Source organism: Microcaecilia unicolor, chromosome 7 (assembly GCF_901765095.1).
Source record: "Microcaecilia unicolor chromosome 7, aMicUni1.1, whole genome shotgun sequence".
NCBI lineage: Eukaryota > Metazoa > Chordata > Amphibia > Gymnophiona > Siphonopidae > Microcaecilia > Microcaecilia unicolor.
In genome coordinates this window covers 40,384,890-40,403,255 of record NC_044037.1, presented here as the reverse complement: position 1 = coordinate 40,403,255, position 18,366 = coordinate 40,384,890, and the positions used below count along the sequence as shown (strand labels likewise).

The window sequence follows — 18,366 nt, the reverse complement described above, 5'->3', positions numbered from 1 at the left end:
TAAGGAGGCTAGGGCTTTTCAGCTTGGAGAAGAGACGACTAAGGGGAGACAGGATAGAGGTATATAAAATAATGAGTGGAGTGGAACAGGTGGATGTGAAGCGTCTGTTCACACTTTCCAAAAATACTAGGACTAGGGGGCATGCAATGAAACTACAGTGTAGTACATTTAAAACAAATCGGAGAAAATGTTTCTTCACCCAACGCATAATTAAACTCTGGAATTCGTTGCTGGAGAACGTGGTGAAGGCGGTTAGCTTAGCAGAGTTTAAAAAGGGGTTAGACGGTTTCCTAAAGGACAAGTCCATAAACCACTACTAAATTGTTATGTACTCTAGTTGCTTGTGGGGAAACGGAGAATGCAGAACTAAAGTAGTGAGATACATAGCCAAAAGTGATACTCATTACTCTTCCAGAGTAATAAAACAAACACAGGTGTAATCCCCCTTATACTATTTTGCAGAAAAAAAAACCAAAAACAGGAATATACATGAAATAAATAAATATGGTGAACCAAAAGCAATCTTTTTTAAATAAAATATGACATGACTGAGTAAATGATAAGAGATTAGAAATAAACAACATATTTTTTATTAAAATCACTAATACTTCTTTCCTATGTGCTGCTGCTATTTTGAAGATTAGTTTACAACAGAACATTCAAAATTGCCAAGTGCAAAGTGGCAGTTCACATTCTCACTTTGTGTAGAACTCGTCGATAGTCATTTGTGCTTTTCTGTACACATCTCTGAAGAGGTGAAGAAATGATTTGCTATGCTACAGCAATTGAGAACTATCTGTGTTATGGTTTTTACTTCATTCTTTAGTTCTGTCACACTTAGACTACTGTAATTTTCTTTTATATGTTTTACCTCAAGTACAACTTTGTAGGCTTGAGATAATTCAAAATGTCTCTATCAAATTGCTCTATGGAGCTAAGGAATGTAATAGGGTATCACCACTGCTATCTAAAGAACGTTGATTTTCAGTTATATTCTGCATGCCATTTAAAATCCTTCTACTAGCCCATACCGCTTTCTATACTGGCATTCCTCCATTTCTGTGTAACTCTATTATTTCACGTATTCCCTCTTGATCTCTTCAACCCTCTCTCCATACAGTTCCCACCCATATGCAAATTCACTTGGATTCTATCTGCCACTTTTGTTATCAAGTTGTGACATCTGTACTGTGCAATGGACTACCTCTATACATTCGTTCCTCAACTTCTTTTTTGTAAATTTGAAACAGTGCTAAAAACCCTTTTATTATAATCAAGCCTTTTCCTGTGCTTAGAAATTTGACTTTGGGATAAATTGAGCTAGGTTAATGATGATGATAATATATAGATAAGCACACATCATATATTTGTTTGGAAACATATTCATATTATATGGTCCCTGAACTAATAGATTGGTAGGTTGGAGGTTCCTAACATAGCTGAGTCTGAGCCTACTTGTTTAGGAGTGGGAGGAAGGGTAAAGTGAAGGACAGTTCTGAGCAGGGAAAGAAAGAGGAGGGGCTTACCAGCAAAGCAGAGAGTGTTCAGGTGGGAGGTGAATGGCTGGCAATTGACAAATATATAAGAAAAATATTGAATTTGGTGGCTTTGGCAGTGTATTCATTGGCAGCAAAAGTTTTCTCTGGGACTATAAGAGCATAAGAATAACCATACTGGGTCAGATGATGGTCCATCTAGCCCAGTATCCCGCTTCCAACAGTGGCCAATCCAGGTCACAAGTATATGGCAGAATCCCAAATAGTAGTTCCATTCTACCAATCCCAGTGATAAATAGTGACTTACCCCCATGTCTATCTTTGGTTACAGTTGCAGCAGTGGTGAGAGGAAATAGCTTTGAGTATGATCTCAGCATTGAGTGGCTGCTACATTGACTGAAGCTGCAGGTGTTCAGTGTTAGAGGTGCTGTATGGGGAGTCAAAGCCACAGTTCTGTCACCATTGTTGAGGAGGAGGTTGGACCATGTTTGTGCTGCTTTTGTGGCAGCAAGGGCATTGTAAGACAAGATGATTAAAAAAAATGTGATGTGGAAAAGTTAAAAGGGCCCTTTCACTAAGCCGCATAGGTGCCTATATGCACCCAACGTGCGTTGATTTTTTGTTACTGCCTGGCTACTGCGTGGCCCACTATGCACGCTGGAAAATATTTTTATTTTCTGGTGCGTGGGCGGTAATCGTCATTTTACGCATGTAGACCATTACCGCCCGGTTACCGCATGAGATCTTACCACTAGGTCAATGGTTGGCGGTAAGGACTCAGACACAAAATGAACACACGGCAATTTTCATTTTGCCACACGTCCATTTTCAGCAAAAATAAAAAAGGCATTTTTTACAGGTGCACTGAAAAATGATTCTGCACATGCACAAAACGCTTGTCTCCACTACCGCAGGTCATTTTTCAGCGTGCCTTTGTAAAAAGGCCCCAAAGAGCACTAAAAGGGTGGTGGGGAGGATTGTTGGTATTGAACAGAGGGTTTAAAGGATTAAAGTTTTGGGATTCTGCCACACAATAGATGAAAGGGAGAAAAGGGATTGAGGATAGTAAGAAGAAACAAAGGAGGAATATTGGGAAAGGTGCAGGACAAACACAGAGGGGTGGGTTGGGAAATAAAAATAAAAGTAAGGGAATGGCCTGAAGGCTAGAGGGATGGGTTCAAGGGAAGTAAGTAGCTTTGGTGGGGTGGTATGTGAACAGCTAGAAGATGAAGGTATAGCTGAAGCTACTTCAAGTAATGGTGGTCATGAGCAGTGCTGGAGGAAGGATGAAAATATTCTGAAACGGATGGCTTATGAAGAAATGGGAGATCAAGGTCAGTATGATATGGTAATGAGGGGTTGGTCAGAAGATGGTCGTAGAGGTGGAATAGGAGAGCCTCAGGCTAAGATAGGAGATCTGGGGTTAAATAAGCACATGCAGGATAAAAAGGTTTTGAGAAGTTTGAGGAGAGTGGAAAGAAGATGGATTTGAAAAGTGCAGGAAAAGGGTTGCAACTGAGTTACTGTGGGAGTTGTCATAATCGCTGTGTTTATATTTTGAAACATTTTGAATAAAAATATTATTTTTAAAACCTAATTATTGGCACTAATTGGCTTATTGTGCTATTAAATTCCACTTGCAAATTGGGCACATACCTAAATTTGTTCACGCAATTTTGGCGATATTTATAGAATCAGGGGATTAGTGTGCAACCGCAAAACATATTAAAGTGTTTTGCAGCAATTTGCAATTTCCCACGTTATTTACTTTTAAAAAATATTTTTCCCAAGGGGCGTGCTGTCGCGTCCGCTGCTCCTCCCGGCGCCTGCGCCGCGGGGGGCGAGAGCTGGTGTCCATCGTGGCAAGGGGTGGCGAGTCGGAAGCCGCGGCGGGGAGCCGAGGCCCGCCGCGGTGATGGCCGCTCAACCCGGGGCCAAGGGCAGAGGCTGGCGATTGCGGCCGCCGGCCTCTCGGTCGCCGGCTGTGGGGGCAGAGTTGGCGCTGCTGGAGGAGGCGGTGCCCAGGCGCGATGGCCGGCGTCCTCGTCTCTCCCGGGCGCGGGGGTTTGGAGCTCCGCCTCCGAGGTGCCGGATTGGGCAGACAGAGCCAATCAGAAGGGCTCTGTCAGTAACCAGACCCGGGTTGGTCGGCAATACCTGCAGGGGTGGGGCGGCTGATCCTGAGCAGTACTTAAGGGGAAAGACTGTGTTAGAACTTTGCTTCAGGTTCTGTTCCAGAGGCCAGTCTCCGTGGGTTCCTGTGCTCCGTTGTTTTCCTTGTACTTCCGGTTTTGACTTTTGGACTGTTCCTGGTTTTTCTCTGCTAGCCGCCTGCCTCGACCTCTTGCCTGTTCTTGACTATGCTGTTAGCTGCCGGCCCTGAACTATTGCCTGTCATTGGATGTCCTCATTCTCCATCTGCCCTCTGCTCTCCTGGTCCCTGTCCGGGTCAGTTCGGCACCCCGCGGTTCCTGAAGTCCCGTTGACCGCCTGCAGCTGGGGGCTCAACCCTTGGTGAACGGCGGTCGCCGCGGGTGAAGACTTGGGGTTGCACGGCTGTCCTTTGAGGTCCCTCGGGGCCTCGCGGGACCTAAGGGCTCACCTACCTTGCAGATATGACACGTGCCATGGGTGAGGAATGGGCCTGGAAGTGTTATTCAGGTAGCACATTATGATTAGCATGTGCTACCTGAATAACACACACTTAACTTGGGAACACACTTAACACACACTTAACTTGTGAACATTTAAGTGCTCCCGTGTTAATTATTTACAGTTGCTGTGTGTTAATGACAACCCTCCCCTTTTACAAAGCTGCTCTAGCAGTCGCCGCACAGCAATGCCGACACAGCCCAATTAACTTTGAATGGGTTGTGTCGGCATTACCACACCGGAAGCCGCTAGTGCAGCTTTGTAAAACCAGGTCTAAATACCTGCTCCTAACTTAAGCACAGATCAGGTGTATTCCATAATAGTATACATAGATTTTTAAGTGCCCACTACCTGCCCTTTCCATACCCATGGCCATGCCCCCTTTTCAGCATCATGCATTTTAAATTGGTGCCATAAAATCACGCGCTTAGTGTGATTCTATTAACTATGCCTAAAGTTACACGCAATTTATAGAATATGCTCACATGCTGTTCTTGCGACTAAAATTTAGGCACACCCATTTAGGCCACAAATAACCAGGCCTAAATACCTGCATCTAAGTTAGACGCTGATCAGGTGTATTCTATAATAGTGTACATAGTTTTTTGAAATGGCCACAACCCACCCATTCCACATCTATGGTCACGTCCCCTTTTCAACTGTGCACATTAGAATGTATGTGCACCGAGTTATAGAATATGCCTAGAAAGTAGTGCATGTTAATTCTAATTAAAGCCAATTAGTACTGCTAATTGGTTGTTAAGTACAAATTATCAGCACTGCTTTGCTTGTTAATCAATTAAGTTGTATGCAGAACTAAGGCCCCATATATGGAATTTGGGGGATAGGTTGCATGTGCATAAGTTTAGGTGCTTATACTCCTTACAATTTTATAACAGGCTATTTATGTGTATAGAACAGAACTTCACCCACAGAAATGCCTTTTAAAGGCATCCTTATATGCATAGCTATATTTAATCATTGAAAAAAGCAGGCATTTTTAGAGATTCAGTTGGATCAGGATAGAGGTACTTGGTCAGCTAGTATGAAATTTATATTTTTCCACACAAGATGTTTTAATGCATTATATGTATTCCTCTACCCTGTCCTTCTTCCTCCCCAACCTAGCAATACCCGTCATTTGCTCAATTTTGAATGGAGGTTGCCAGCATTTCTGCAGGAATGATCCTGTCAAGAGAGTTGTTTGTTCTTGTGCACATGGCTATGAGCTTGGTGAAGATATGAAATCCTGTGAGCCAGCAGGTTAGTTTATGAAATGTAAATAGTCATTAGTTTTTGGTGTCTAGTGAGCACTTTATTATCATTGTAAACTAATCTTATCAACCATTTGCTCTCACTGGAAATGTTAAAGTACTTTGAGTACTTGATATTCTAAAACTGTGGAGTATTTTTCATGCATGTGAAGGCTCATTTCCAAAGTTCATAGACTTACAAAGTTACGTGGTTACTATGGGGCTCATTTTCAAAAGAGAAAAACATTTAAAAAGCGGCAAAAAGCAGCATTTGGAGTTGTGCTTGCCAAAACATTCAAATTGCTATTTTAGAAACCTATTTTGCAGATGTTTATCTATGCATTTCATCTGTAGTTTATCCAAATCAGAAATGGGCATGTCAGGGGAATATTGGGGGCAGGATTAGGGTGTTCCTAACACTTGGATGTTTTTCAGCCATAATGGAACAAAAACAAATGTATAGGAGTAAAACTAAGATGATTTGAGCTAGACCTGTTTTAATAACCACTAACAACATCAGTAGGGGTAGATAAAGTAGGGGGTGGACCAAGAAGACTCTTGCAGCCGGATGGGTAATATATGAGCCTTTATTAGGCACCACTCATGTATTGGTCCCGACACACATGTCTGCCTCATGGGTCATGTACATAATATGAGATGAATTGATAATGAGTTGGTGCAAGATGAAAAAATGGAATGCCAAAAGTGCTGGAATGCTATAGTGTCAACAAAGATGCCATCAAATCAGTCCCTACTTCTGGATGTGGTTGTTCTGTGTGTAGGAGTTTCTTTACCTTTTTGGTTCTCTTAATAATGGCTAAGCCACAAAAAAAGTGCCCTAAATGACCAGATAGCCTCTGGACAAATAAAAGAATAACCCACCCCCTTTACTTCCCCAGTGGTCATTGATGTTCTTCCACCTCCCAAAGATGTGAAAAAAACAGTACATACCAGCCTCTCTGACAGCTTCAGATGTTATAGCCAGTCCTATTAGAGCAGCAAGCAGGTCACTGGAGTAGCCTAGTGGTCAGTCCAGTGCACTCTAGGGAAGGGGACCCAGGCCTATAATGCACTCTGTTACACTTGTGGTGGAAAGTGTCAGCCCCCCCCCCCAAAAAAAAAAAACCCCACCAAAAACCTACTGCACCTACATATAGGTGATACCTGCAGCCATAAGGGCTATTGTAGTGGTGTATAGTTAAGTACAGTAGGTTTTTGTTGGGTTTTGGAGGGCATCCTACATAATATACAGGGGTAATGGTGAGATGTATACCTTAGAGTTTTTATGTGACTTCCACTGCAGCGCCCCCTGTGCCCACTGCTCTGCTGGAATGTCTGTGTGGCCAATGTATTAACAATGTTGGCTCCTCCTACATCCCAAAGGCTTGATTTTGTGCATTTTTCACTTGTACTTTTTTTTCAAAAGTGAACCAAAAAGATAAACGCACAGAACACAAAAACATCGAGCAAGTAGCCATTTTTGATTAAATAAAGATAGACATTTTGCTGTTTCGAAAATCGCTATATTCACTATTTGAATTCTGGATATTTTGATCAACACGTCCAAAGTCAGACTCAGCCATCATATTGGAAGTCCCCCTCCATGTAACTTTGTAAGTCTATGTGCTTTGAAAATGAGACCATAGTATGCTTTTATTAGTATTATTAGCAGCATTTCAATGTAGCATTCCCAGGTCTAACTGAGAGCTAATTTGCATAAATTTGCCAAGAGGAAATGGTATGATATTATTATGTGAACTTCGTCAACAGTGAAATTTCCATGTGGAAGAATTACTGCAGAAGAAGCTGTACCCAAAACACCTTTTAGCCGCTCTTTGCCTGGGGACTGGCCCACCATTAAAACAGAAAATGCAACCACAGAGACCAAACTAACAGACAACAGCACTGTAATTGTTCCTGTATTGGCGGGCAATGAGAGGATTGTTGGTGGAACAGACAGTCTAAAAGGGGAAATTCCTTGGCAGGTATTGTACTGTACTATACTATACTATCTTATCCTATACTATAAGGCTTATACCCCACAATGACCCACTGGAGTTCTATGCTTCTTACAGAGTCTAATAGAGCTGGACAATTTCCAGGAATATACAAATAGTTAAAACATAATTCAAAACTCAAGTATCACAGGACAAATTTAAAAAAGATTGATCTTTGGAGTTTTCCTAAAATTTTTGTGTTATAACAAATTTGTAAGGGAAGATGGTAAAGGATCTCATTTTCAAAGAACATAAAATTACAAAGTTAAAAAAAAGGGCCCTTTCACTAAGGTGCACTAACAGATTTAGCATGTGCTAACGATTAGCATGCACTAAATGATAAGACACCCATAGGAATATACCCCCTGATTCTATAAAGGTCACCAAAAATTGAGTGCACACATTTAGGCGTGTTCCTTATTTGCACATGCAATTTAATAGAATAATGAGACAATTAGTACCAATAATTGACTTTTAAACAAGCAGTTATTGGCACTAATTAGATTTAATTGGGAGTTACCCACATAAAGTTAGGCGTAGGATCTGCACCTAAAATTTACATGTGGTCCAAAAAAAGGGGGTACAGAATTGATAGGGTCATAGGCGTTTTGGGGCAGTTCGGGGGCATGGTTTTGAGTTTGGTGCGTAATTGTAGAATAACGGTGCTCTGTGCATAAATTTTGGTGTGGGCATTTGCACCACATTTTCTGTGGTACAAATAGCCGTGCCTAAATTTACACAAGACCTATCCACTTAAACACTAATTTTATAAACCATGTCAAATTTTAGGTGCAGCTAAAAAATACTGCTTATACTGGGGGGGGGGGGGGGGGGGGGTGCCAATTTTCTGTGGTGCAATATATAGAATTCAGCCCATAATGGCCATCTTATCATTTAGCACATGCTAATCATTAGCGCACCTTAGTAAAATGAGCCTCTGACTATCACAAATGGAATTAAAACATACCATTAGTAAATGGAACTGTAAAATAAACACAGGAAGTTAAAAAGAAGTATTTGTATATTAGTGTCTAAGTATGTCTTTGTTATTCTCTGGGATGTCTGTCAATTGTGCTTCTTTTTTCTTTTTACCGTTATATCTATTTCTTTTCCAATTTGAATATTACACTTTTCTTGGAGCTTTTCTAGTGTCACCCGTCTCTCTACCTTGATATTCATAGTTGTATAATCCATACTATATTCTTACCTTCCCCATATAACCCTTCTCCTTTTCAAATTCAATAGCACCCTTTTTTACTCTTATATATCATTATCCACTCCTCCACATGTATATTACTGTTGTAATAACATTTATGTCTCCTCCTGATGCTTTGGACTCAATTTTGAATTTCACTATCTAGCATCAATTGCCATGAAGACTCCAACGATACAAGCAGGCAATGAATCCCTGCAGTAAAGTCCCTTTTTCTCAAGAGTCTGAACTATAATCTTTATGAATTAGTTGCAGTAAACAAATACACAGGGGAGAGTTTATGTTGTTTGGCTATCATGTGTCTCTAATAGTCACCAGAATAAAAGCTGTGTTAGCTCAGGATTGCTGGGATACTGGAATTTAAGTACACATTCTTATGTTTTCACTGTGCTTCAGCGTTAATGATCTATATACAGAAAAACGTTTTTGATCTCAGTGTAAAACATTTGTAGATTGTTAAATATTTGAAAAGCCGAATTGCAATACATAGCTTTCATTGTTAAATTTAGAAAGTTGTACCTCGTAAATATAAGGAGATAAGGCATGCTAGGAACACAGGAGCAGGGCTTTTTTTGAGGGGGTTCTTGGGGGTACTGCGTACCGGCACCTTTTCCATTGTCTGCTAAAATTGACCCATGGTCCCCAAGTTTTAATGAAAGAGCTAAGGCTCTACAAACCAATTCTACCTTGTCATAGATTCTGTGACTGGTTCCAGGAGGCCTGGCTATTGTGGGGTGGGTCCTTCAGTGATCAACCTGCTTTACGGGGCCGTCATTAGAGATGGGTGCCCCTCGTTGGATTATGCCCCTCCAGAGCTCCAAATTGCCCTTGTAACTGTTTCTTGCTTTGTTTTGATGCTATGAACTATAAAAACTATGTAATAAGAAAGTTTCATAATGAAAGTATTTATTTGTAAATTCAGGTGTGAAATCAGTTTGAAAATGATTAGATGCTTTAATGCCTGGTCTTTGAATTGTGAATTGGATATTATTTTTAATGTTATATCTCAGTTCAGTTATTATATTTTCACTAGTCAATTATAGTTAACTTATCCTTCCATAAATAAAGTAGGAATATCAGTTTAATGAATATATATTGACCAGGAGTAATATAAGTGTTATTAATTTGGTCTTTATTTTATAGCATTTGTGATTTTGTCCAGATTATTACTAACTGGATAATTGTTTGCTATTGTATTATTTTTTATTATTTTTTCATTACCGTGTATTGATATTTAATTCTGCAGAGTGTCTTTGTCTGTGTCTTTTTATATATTTTTTATATTCATAGATATTTTTACATATTTCTCATTATTTATTAACCTTAACTAATCGTCAGCTTTTATGTTATGTTATATCTTAGCCCTTTTGGACTCCTGATGCAGGCATAGATTGCCAAAACAAAGTCTGTGTCAGGTCCTTGGAACAGTTTATTTGGTTATATAGGGGGTCTTTTACAAAGGCATATTAGTATTTTTAGCGCACGCTAATGATTAGTGTGTGATAAAAAATAGAGATACCCATAGGAATATATGGGCATCTCTAGCGTTTAGCACACGGTTATTTTAGCATACACTAAAAACACTAACACGCCCAAAGGACCCCATAATAAAGTCTCAGGGGCCGATATTCAGGCCGCAGGAGTCAGCCTAGTTTATTTTTAACTGGTCTAAACTTAACTCACCACGCTAATAATCAGCACTGGCCAGTTAAGTTTATAGCACCCAAAGAAAGACCTGCTGTTTGGATGGCCTGATTTGGACATTCGCGGATAGATAGTTATATTGTGCAATATAACTGGTTAGCCACTATGGGCTAGATTCTATATATCACGCCTAAAAAAATTGGAACAAAAAAATACATCTAGACATATTCTTTAAAGTAACCTAAATTTAGGTGCAGTTTATAGATTATGCCTAGCACCCGTCCGCACGACTAAATTTAATCACAGGCATTGAGTGACATTGCCGAAGGGTTAGAAGGTAAAGTGAGTGACATTGCCGAAGGGTTAGAAGGTAAAGTTTGCCTATTTGCGGATGATACTAAGATCTGCAACAGAGTGGACACCCGGGAGGGAGTGGAAAACATGAAAAAGGATCTGAGGAAGCTAGAAAAATGGTCTAAGGTTTGGCAATTAAAATTCAATGTGAAGAAATGCAAAGTGATGCATTTAGGGAATAGAAACCCTCGGGAGATGTATGTGTTAGGCGGGGAGAATCTGATAGGTACGGACGGGGAGAGGGATCTTGGGGTGATAGTATCTGAGGATCTGAAGGCGACGAAACAGTGTGACAAGGCGGTGGCCGTAGCTAGAAGGTTGTTAGGCTGTATAGAGAGAGATGTGACCAGCAGAAGAAAGGAGGTGTTGATGCCCCTGTATAAGTCATTGGTGAGGCCCCACCTAGAGTATTGTGTTCAGTTTTGGAGGCCGTACCTTGCGAAGGATGTAAAAAGAATTGAAGCGGTGCAAAGAAAAGCTACAAGAATGGTAAGGGATTTGCGTTACAAGACGTATGAGGAGAGACTTGATGATCTGAACATGTACACTCTGGAAGAAAGGAGAAACAGGGGTGATATGATACAGACGTTCAAATATTTGAAAAGTATTAATCCGCAAACGAACCTTTTCCGGAGGTGCGAAGGCGGTAGAACGAGAGGACATGAAATGAGATTGAAGGGGGGCAGGCTCAAGAAAAATGTCAGGAAGTATTTTTTCACGGAGAGAGTAGTGGATGCTTGGAATGCCCTCCCGCGGGAGGTGGTGGAAATGAAAACGGTAACAGAATTCAAACACGCGTGGGATAAACATAAAGGAATCCTGTTCAGAAGGAATGGATCCTAAGGAGCTTAGCTGAGATTGGGTGGCAGAGCCAGCCGGTGGTGGGAGGCGAGGATAGTGCTGGGCAGACTTATACGGTCTGTGCCCTGAAGAGGACAGGTACAAATCAAAGTAGGGTATACACAAAAAGTAGCACATATGAGTTTGTCTTGTTGGGCAGACTGGATGGACCATGCAGGTCTTTTTCTGCCATCATTTACTATGTTACTATGTTACAGGCAATTACTCTAATTAAAACTTGATGTAAATGCCTACACCCATGCTGGACACAGACCGGATGTGTTCTTTAGGAACGCTCATAGGGGTCCTTTTACAAAGGCGAGCTGAAAAATGGCTTGCGGTAGTGTAGGCGTGGGTTTTGGGCGCACGCCGATTCATTTTTTAGTGCGCCTGTAAAAAAGGCCTTTTTTAATTTTTGCCAAAAATGGACGTGCGGCAAAATGAAAATTACCGCACGTCCATTTTGGGTCTGAGACCTTACCACCAGCCATTGACAAAGCGGTAAGGACTCACATGGTAACCGGGCGATAATGTCCTATGTGGCCAAATGCTACTTGGCGCAATTCCATTTCACGTTCCCGAAAATAAAAATATTTTTGGACGCATACCAAAAATGAAATTACCACAAGAGCCAAGCGGTAGTCGAGTGGTAACTCCATTTTGGCACGTGTTGGGCACGCATAGACGCTTACGCGGCTTAGTAAAAGGGCCCCATAGTTTTTAGAAAAGCCCACAATCTGTCCATTCCACCCCATGTCCATGCCTCTTTTTTAACTATGTGCCTTAGAATTTACGTGCATTACTTTACAGAATATGCTTAGACAGTTCTATGTGCAAATTCTAACGAATGCCAATTAGTCAATAATTAATTGTTAATTTGCAATTATTGGTGCTGATTGGCTTGCTAGCTAATTAAGTTACATGTGCAAATCCAGAATATGACCAGATTTGCACACGCAACTTGTCGCATTATATAGAATCTGGGGGTAAGCGCTGACTGAGAATATTCAATGGAAGATAAACGCTATCTCCCACAGTTAAATAGCGCTGAATATCGGGAGGTCAGTCATTGGAACTCTGGTCTCCTCAGTCATTCCCCCTGGGTCATCCCTGCTGTTTTCATTGTTTTGCCACTAGAAATTGATTCAACTTGAGGGCACATCTGGATCTGGAAGCCATGTTGACTCAGACCAAGATCCATTGAGACCAGCATCCTGCCTCTGACAGTAGCCAGTCCAGATTCCAAAACGTTGCATGCGTCGTTATGGGTGAGCACACCCAACTTGGATGCCAACATTCACACCAGGTTTTAGCAGGCATAAGTCTGGTGCTCAAAGTTAGGGTGTGTGAATCATCACTAAGCGCAATTCCATAAAGGGCACATGCCCTTTACAGAATCATGCTTAGCACCAATCTTTTCAGCACCCATTTTTGAGCATCATTTATAAATCTGGCCCAAACTGGTTCAAGATAGCATTTCTTTCCAGAAGTTGTACAGGACTGAGTAAACACAATTCAGTATAGGGTTACTTCATACATAGCATTGCACCATAGAGCTTCAACTGTGTCTGTGATCCCTTTCACTGGTTTTCATTAGGGGTTTCCCTGAGTAGTAGGTGAACCTGTATTCTTTTGACCAAACTTCACAAGAGCATTTATCTCCTCTATGGGACCCTCTTCTACATTCTCTTCACAAGGAAATCTTTTCTGCACAATACCTCCTTCTGTAGTTAAGCTCCAATTATTAATTTAGTTATGGGATTTATTAACCGCCTTTATGAAGAAATTCACCCAAGGCAGTGTGCAAGCTGTTTCTCACTACTCCTTTGACTTGTAACTCATGCTCCTGCATTCACTCTTTTCTTCTGCTGTGAGGCAGAGGAATGAGTAAATCCTCTGACCTTCATGCACTTCAGAAAGGGACAGTAACTTAAAACTTACACTATTTAGGCCTAAAGACTGAGCCATAAACAAAAGGTATTACTTCACTAATCAAACAACAATAAATCAATACTGTACCACATCCTAGGATTCTGTAGCTTATAAAGGCTTAGCAGCAGTGATCCCTCTAAGTTGAGCAGGAGACGAATCGTCCAACTGCATTGCTGCCAGTAGGAGGTGGTGCTTCAATATTGTGTTTTCAATCGCTAGATACAGGCAGGTTCCCTGAAGTTCTGTCCCTTACTGTTGAAAATATAATAGTGAAACAGCACCCCCCCCTCCCACTGACAGGGCTGTAGGTGGAGGACTCCCGCTCAGCTTAAAGGGAACAGTAGATAGTAGAACCACTGCAGCTATCCCAGTAGGGGATGCTGCAGCAAAATGGTATGCAATCCCTCATGTCAAACTTTAAAGTATAAGAATCTAGTAAACTGGTTTTATATGAAACAAATTTAAGGAGGAAAAAGACCTCAGATACTCAATAAATGCTATGGTTAGCTTTCAATATCTACAAAACAAATAGAGAGGGTAATACAGCATACATAGAAAGTATACAGACAAAATAAAGCAACACTGGGCCTTCAAGACTGAGACAACAGGAGCCCTTTATTGACGGGTGACCCGACACGGGCCGTGTTTCGGCGTTAAACAACGCCTGCATCAGGGGTTAAGGTTTGGTTCTGAGGTATATAACTTGTATAAGTCCAATGCCTCAAAAAATGAGACGGTATCTGTTGAAGATTACAGGAGCTTAATCTTCGCATTGTGGCGATAATCTTCAACAGACACCGTCTCATTTTTTGAGGCCTTGGATTTATACGATTTATATACTGCAGAACCAAACCTTGACCCCTGAGGCAGGCGTTTAATGCCGAAACACGGCCTGTGTTGGCTCACCTGCCAATAAAGGACTCCTGTTATCTCAATCTTGAAAGCCCAGTATTGCTTTTTTTTTTTTGTCTGTAGCTTTCAATATATAACATGGACTTCGAATAATGTAGATGACAAACTCTGTTTTACAGTCTGAAAAATGTCTTAATATATATTTTTTATGATCACTGGATTGGCAAACTCAGTAATTTCATCCGTAATAGCACAGATTATACATTTGCCACATCAGAAATTACCTTTATTTAATTGTAATCCTTCATGTGATTCTATATTTGTAGAATGCTATAAATATTCCTTCAGGGTAAGATCTTCCAAGCAAAGGTCCATGCTCAAGAACTGTTACATTCTACCCCATCCAAAATAGACACTCTGCTCCATAATCCAACCCCTCAGTTCCTGTTGCTACTGTGATAAGAACATATGAATGAATAGCCATTCTGGGTCAGACCAATGGTCCATCTAGTCCAGTTTCCTGTTTCCAACAGTGGCCAATGCAGGTCACAAGTACCTGAGAGAAACCCAATTATTAGCAAAATTCCATGCTACCAATTCTGGGGCAAGCAGTAGCTTCCCCATGTCTGTCTCACTAGCAGACTATGGACTTTTCCTCCAGGAACCTATCCAACCCTTTTTTAAACCCAGATATGCTAACTGTTGTTGCCACATCCTCCAGCAAAAAGTTCCACAGCTTATTTATTTCTTGAGTGAAAAAATATTTCCTCCTATTTTTTAAAGTATTTCCATGTAACTTCCTCGTGTCCCCTAGTCTTTGTACTTTTGGAACGAGTAAAAAATCAATTTACTTCTAGTCATTCTACACCAGTCAAGATTTTGTACTCCTAAATCATATCTCCCCTCATCCATCTCTTTTTCAAGCTGAAGAGCCCTAACCTCTTTTTGAGATAAGATGACTAGACCTGAACAAAATACTCAAGGTGAGGTCGCACCATGGAGCAAAACAGAAGCATTATTGTATTTCCGGTCTTATTTAACATCCCTTTCCTAATAATTCCTAACATCCTGTTTGCTTTTTTGGTCACTGCCGCACACTGAGCAAAAAGATTTCAACGTATTATCTACAAAAACACCTAGATTTTTTCTTGGGTGCTGACCCCAGGTTGGACTCTAGCATCAGGTAACTATGATTCAGAATATTCTTCCAATATGCATCACTTTGCATTTGTCCACAATGTCTATGTTTACAAAGGTGTGCTATAGACGCATTAGCATTTTTAACGCACATTAAATGCTAACGTGCCTATAGGAATGCATTGGCATGTTAGCGATTAGCGTGCCTTAACTTTATAGGTGCGTTAAAAATGCTAACACATCTATGTAAACAGTTTCCTAAGGTGTTCCTGCAATGTTTCACAGTCCACATGTGTTTTAACAACCCTGAATAGTTTTGCGTCATCTGCAAATTTAATCACCTCACTCATCATTCTGATTTCCAGATCATTTATAAATATGTTAAATAGCACCAGTGCCAGTACAGATTCCTGCAGCACTCCACTATTCACCCTTCACCATTGAGAAAAATGGCCACTTAACCCGACCCTCAGTTTTCTATCCAATATCCAATTTCTAATCCATACCAGAACACTGCCTCCTATCCCATGAATTTTTAATTTTCTCAGGAGTCTCTCATGAGGAACTTTGTCAAAAGCTTTCTGAAAATCTACTGTCCCTGGCTCCACAGTTCATTTTTCTCATCAGACAAGAAAGCAAGCCAGAGCTCATTAAAATACTTTTCGGTCTTCAATATGCTCATTTATGCAGAAAGAGAAAAGGGAAAGAAGGCTCAGCAAAGGTGTTATGAAAGGAAAGGATATGATAATAAATTCTAAGCAGTTTCCCTGTCTTTAATACATAGTAATGCAGCATGTTAACAAGGTTTTTACTTGTGTAAGTATTTCGCAGCTTTGCAATTAGGTAGTAATTTTATTATCATGTAATAACAGCCCTTGCAATGCAACTTTTTTTATATATATAAATTGCATACTGTGGGTGTGATTTATCAAAGGGTTTTGCAAGTGTGTGTGTGTGTGTCTGTGGGAAAAAAATGTACCATAGCTGTGTATGACACTTTTCGTATTGTGCTACCCTCTGGTGGTCAGATGCTATAAAATTGTGGGGTTTTTTTCAATAAAAATGATCTGCCTCAAGAGTTCTCATTGCTGTGACAGTTTACTTTTTATTGAATTGCTCTGAAGAGCTAGTTGACTCATCACTGAATCTCTGTCCTAGAAAGATGATAAAATAGGCTTCTTCCCATAACTGTGGACATGGGCATGGTTCACATAGCCATGACTCATAATGCCCATGAAGAGATTCTCAATAACAGTTCAGTAATGCACATTGTCTTCTTTTATGTAGTTGTTGAGATCAAGATAATCAAAATAATGGTTGGTGCAACGGTATTAGGCCATCCTAGGAGAACCATTAGCATTCCACACCTATCAATTACCTTTCGGGCTTCCTTCCTGAGATTCTCAAACACAGCCTCTCCCAGAATAACCCTGTAAAAATGCATAATCAGACATCATACTTTTATCACCCTCAATCGTTGAGCAGTGACATGCCTGGCTGGCTCTGCAAAGTCTCACCAGTTGGAGGGCTGCAAAGGAGCCACCACCAAAGCACATTCTCAGTGCTGTTCTTCTTTGGCCATCAGTAATAGCAACTGACTCCCCTCCTTCCTGAGGCTTGAGCATATCATCACCACCACAATGCATTTTGCTATAACTGGCCCCAAGGTACTAGGGATCTAAACATGATTTTCCTATTCCAGAGCTACAACATAACCCACAGGACTGACCTGTGGTTCTTTTCTAGGGTAGGATTTACAATGAAAGAGTTACATAGCATAATAAATCGCTTCAAAATGTCCATCCTCTGCACAAAGCCAGCAGCGGAAGCGATGAGAGTGGCTGGAGATCTTTAATAACAATTCCACAATGTGAGTCGACATGACCGTGTTTCAGCGAAAGGGCATGCATTAGGAGACTGTTTTCCTCACAGAAGGAAACCAGGTTCTAGATTTGAAAAAACCTTCCTATCAATTGAGTCAACATGAGTCATATTGTGGAATTATTATTAAAGATCTTCAGCCACTCTTATCGCCTCTGCTGTTGTTTCTATCCTTAAAAATGTCCATACCCTTAATTATCATTAAATATTTGAAAGTACAAATAATAAGAACATTTTAAAGGAAAAACTACTTTTATTTCTGTTCTATCATTTTAATATCTTAAACAAATCAACTCTCCAAATTTAGCTTAATTAAAACTTGATGAATTTACATTTTCAGTCTTTAAGAGCATCAGCAATGTGCAAATTTGGCCTAAATATGTGGTAGCCTCATCCAGTGACTTTATATTGCACTTTCCCTCTAGGCTTGGTGAGCAGGACTTCAAGACCATGTCTGGAAGATGAGTTGTAAGCTCTTTGAGCAGGGACTGTCTTTCTTCTATGTTTGTGCAGCGCTGCGTATGCCTTGTAGCGCTATAGAAATGCTAAATAGTAGTAGTAGTAGACTTCTCTATACAGGAAATTATGTTGTGGGTCTAGGCTCTGCATAGTACTTAGAGATGGGCAGCCGGAAATTTTTTGTTTGGTGTTATTTCTCGTGTTGTTTCCAGAAATGTTTGCTCATTTATTTTCCAGACATTTTTGTTATGGGAGCTACATTATCGAGAGTGTGCACTCTTTGCAAAGATGTCACTTTTCCTAAACAGATTGCACTGTTGGCAAAGTGGATGCACTAGTGTACACTCTTTTACTGATGCATGTGCATGAATAATGGTTCACTCATATGTGTGCTATCCAGAAAAGAATTTGCACTATTATAAGCAAACAAAGAAACATAAAATGTGTATTTTCTGCTTGTTTTCTTTTATTAACGACATACAATGACATGAGAGAGTTGGGCACAGAGCCTACATAGACACAGCCACACAAGGGTTTAAAAGTAAAATAAAACTATCAATGTTCAGTAAGGTATGCTTAAGCCTGTTCTCTTTACAGGCATGGGAAATTGAAAATAAAGTCTTTAGAAAATCAGTCCCAGTGTGCACTAGCTTAAC

General features: G+C 40.5%; 1 protein-coding gene across 1 annotated transcript in view; it reads left to right on the top strand.

The window, feature by feature from the left end:
- F9 (coagulation factor IX) overlaps positions 1 to 18,366 on the top strand; it is a 69,816-nt gene that overhangs the window by 31,925 nt on the left and 19,525 nt on the right. The window contains 2 exon segments of the mRNA XM_030209892.1: positions 5,277 to 5,411; positions 7,172 to 7,386. Of these exon segments, the coding sequence (XP_030065752.1) occupies positions 5,277 to 5,411; positions 7,172 to 7,386 (350 nt within the window).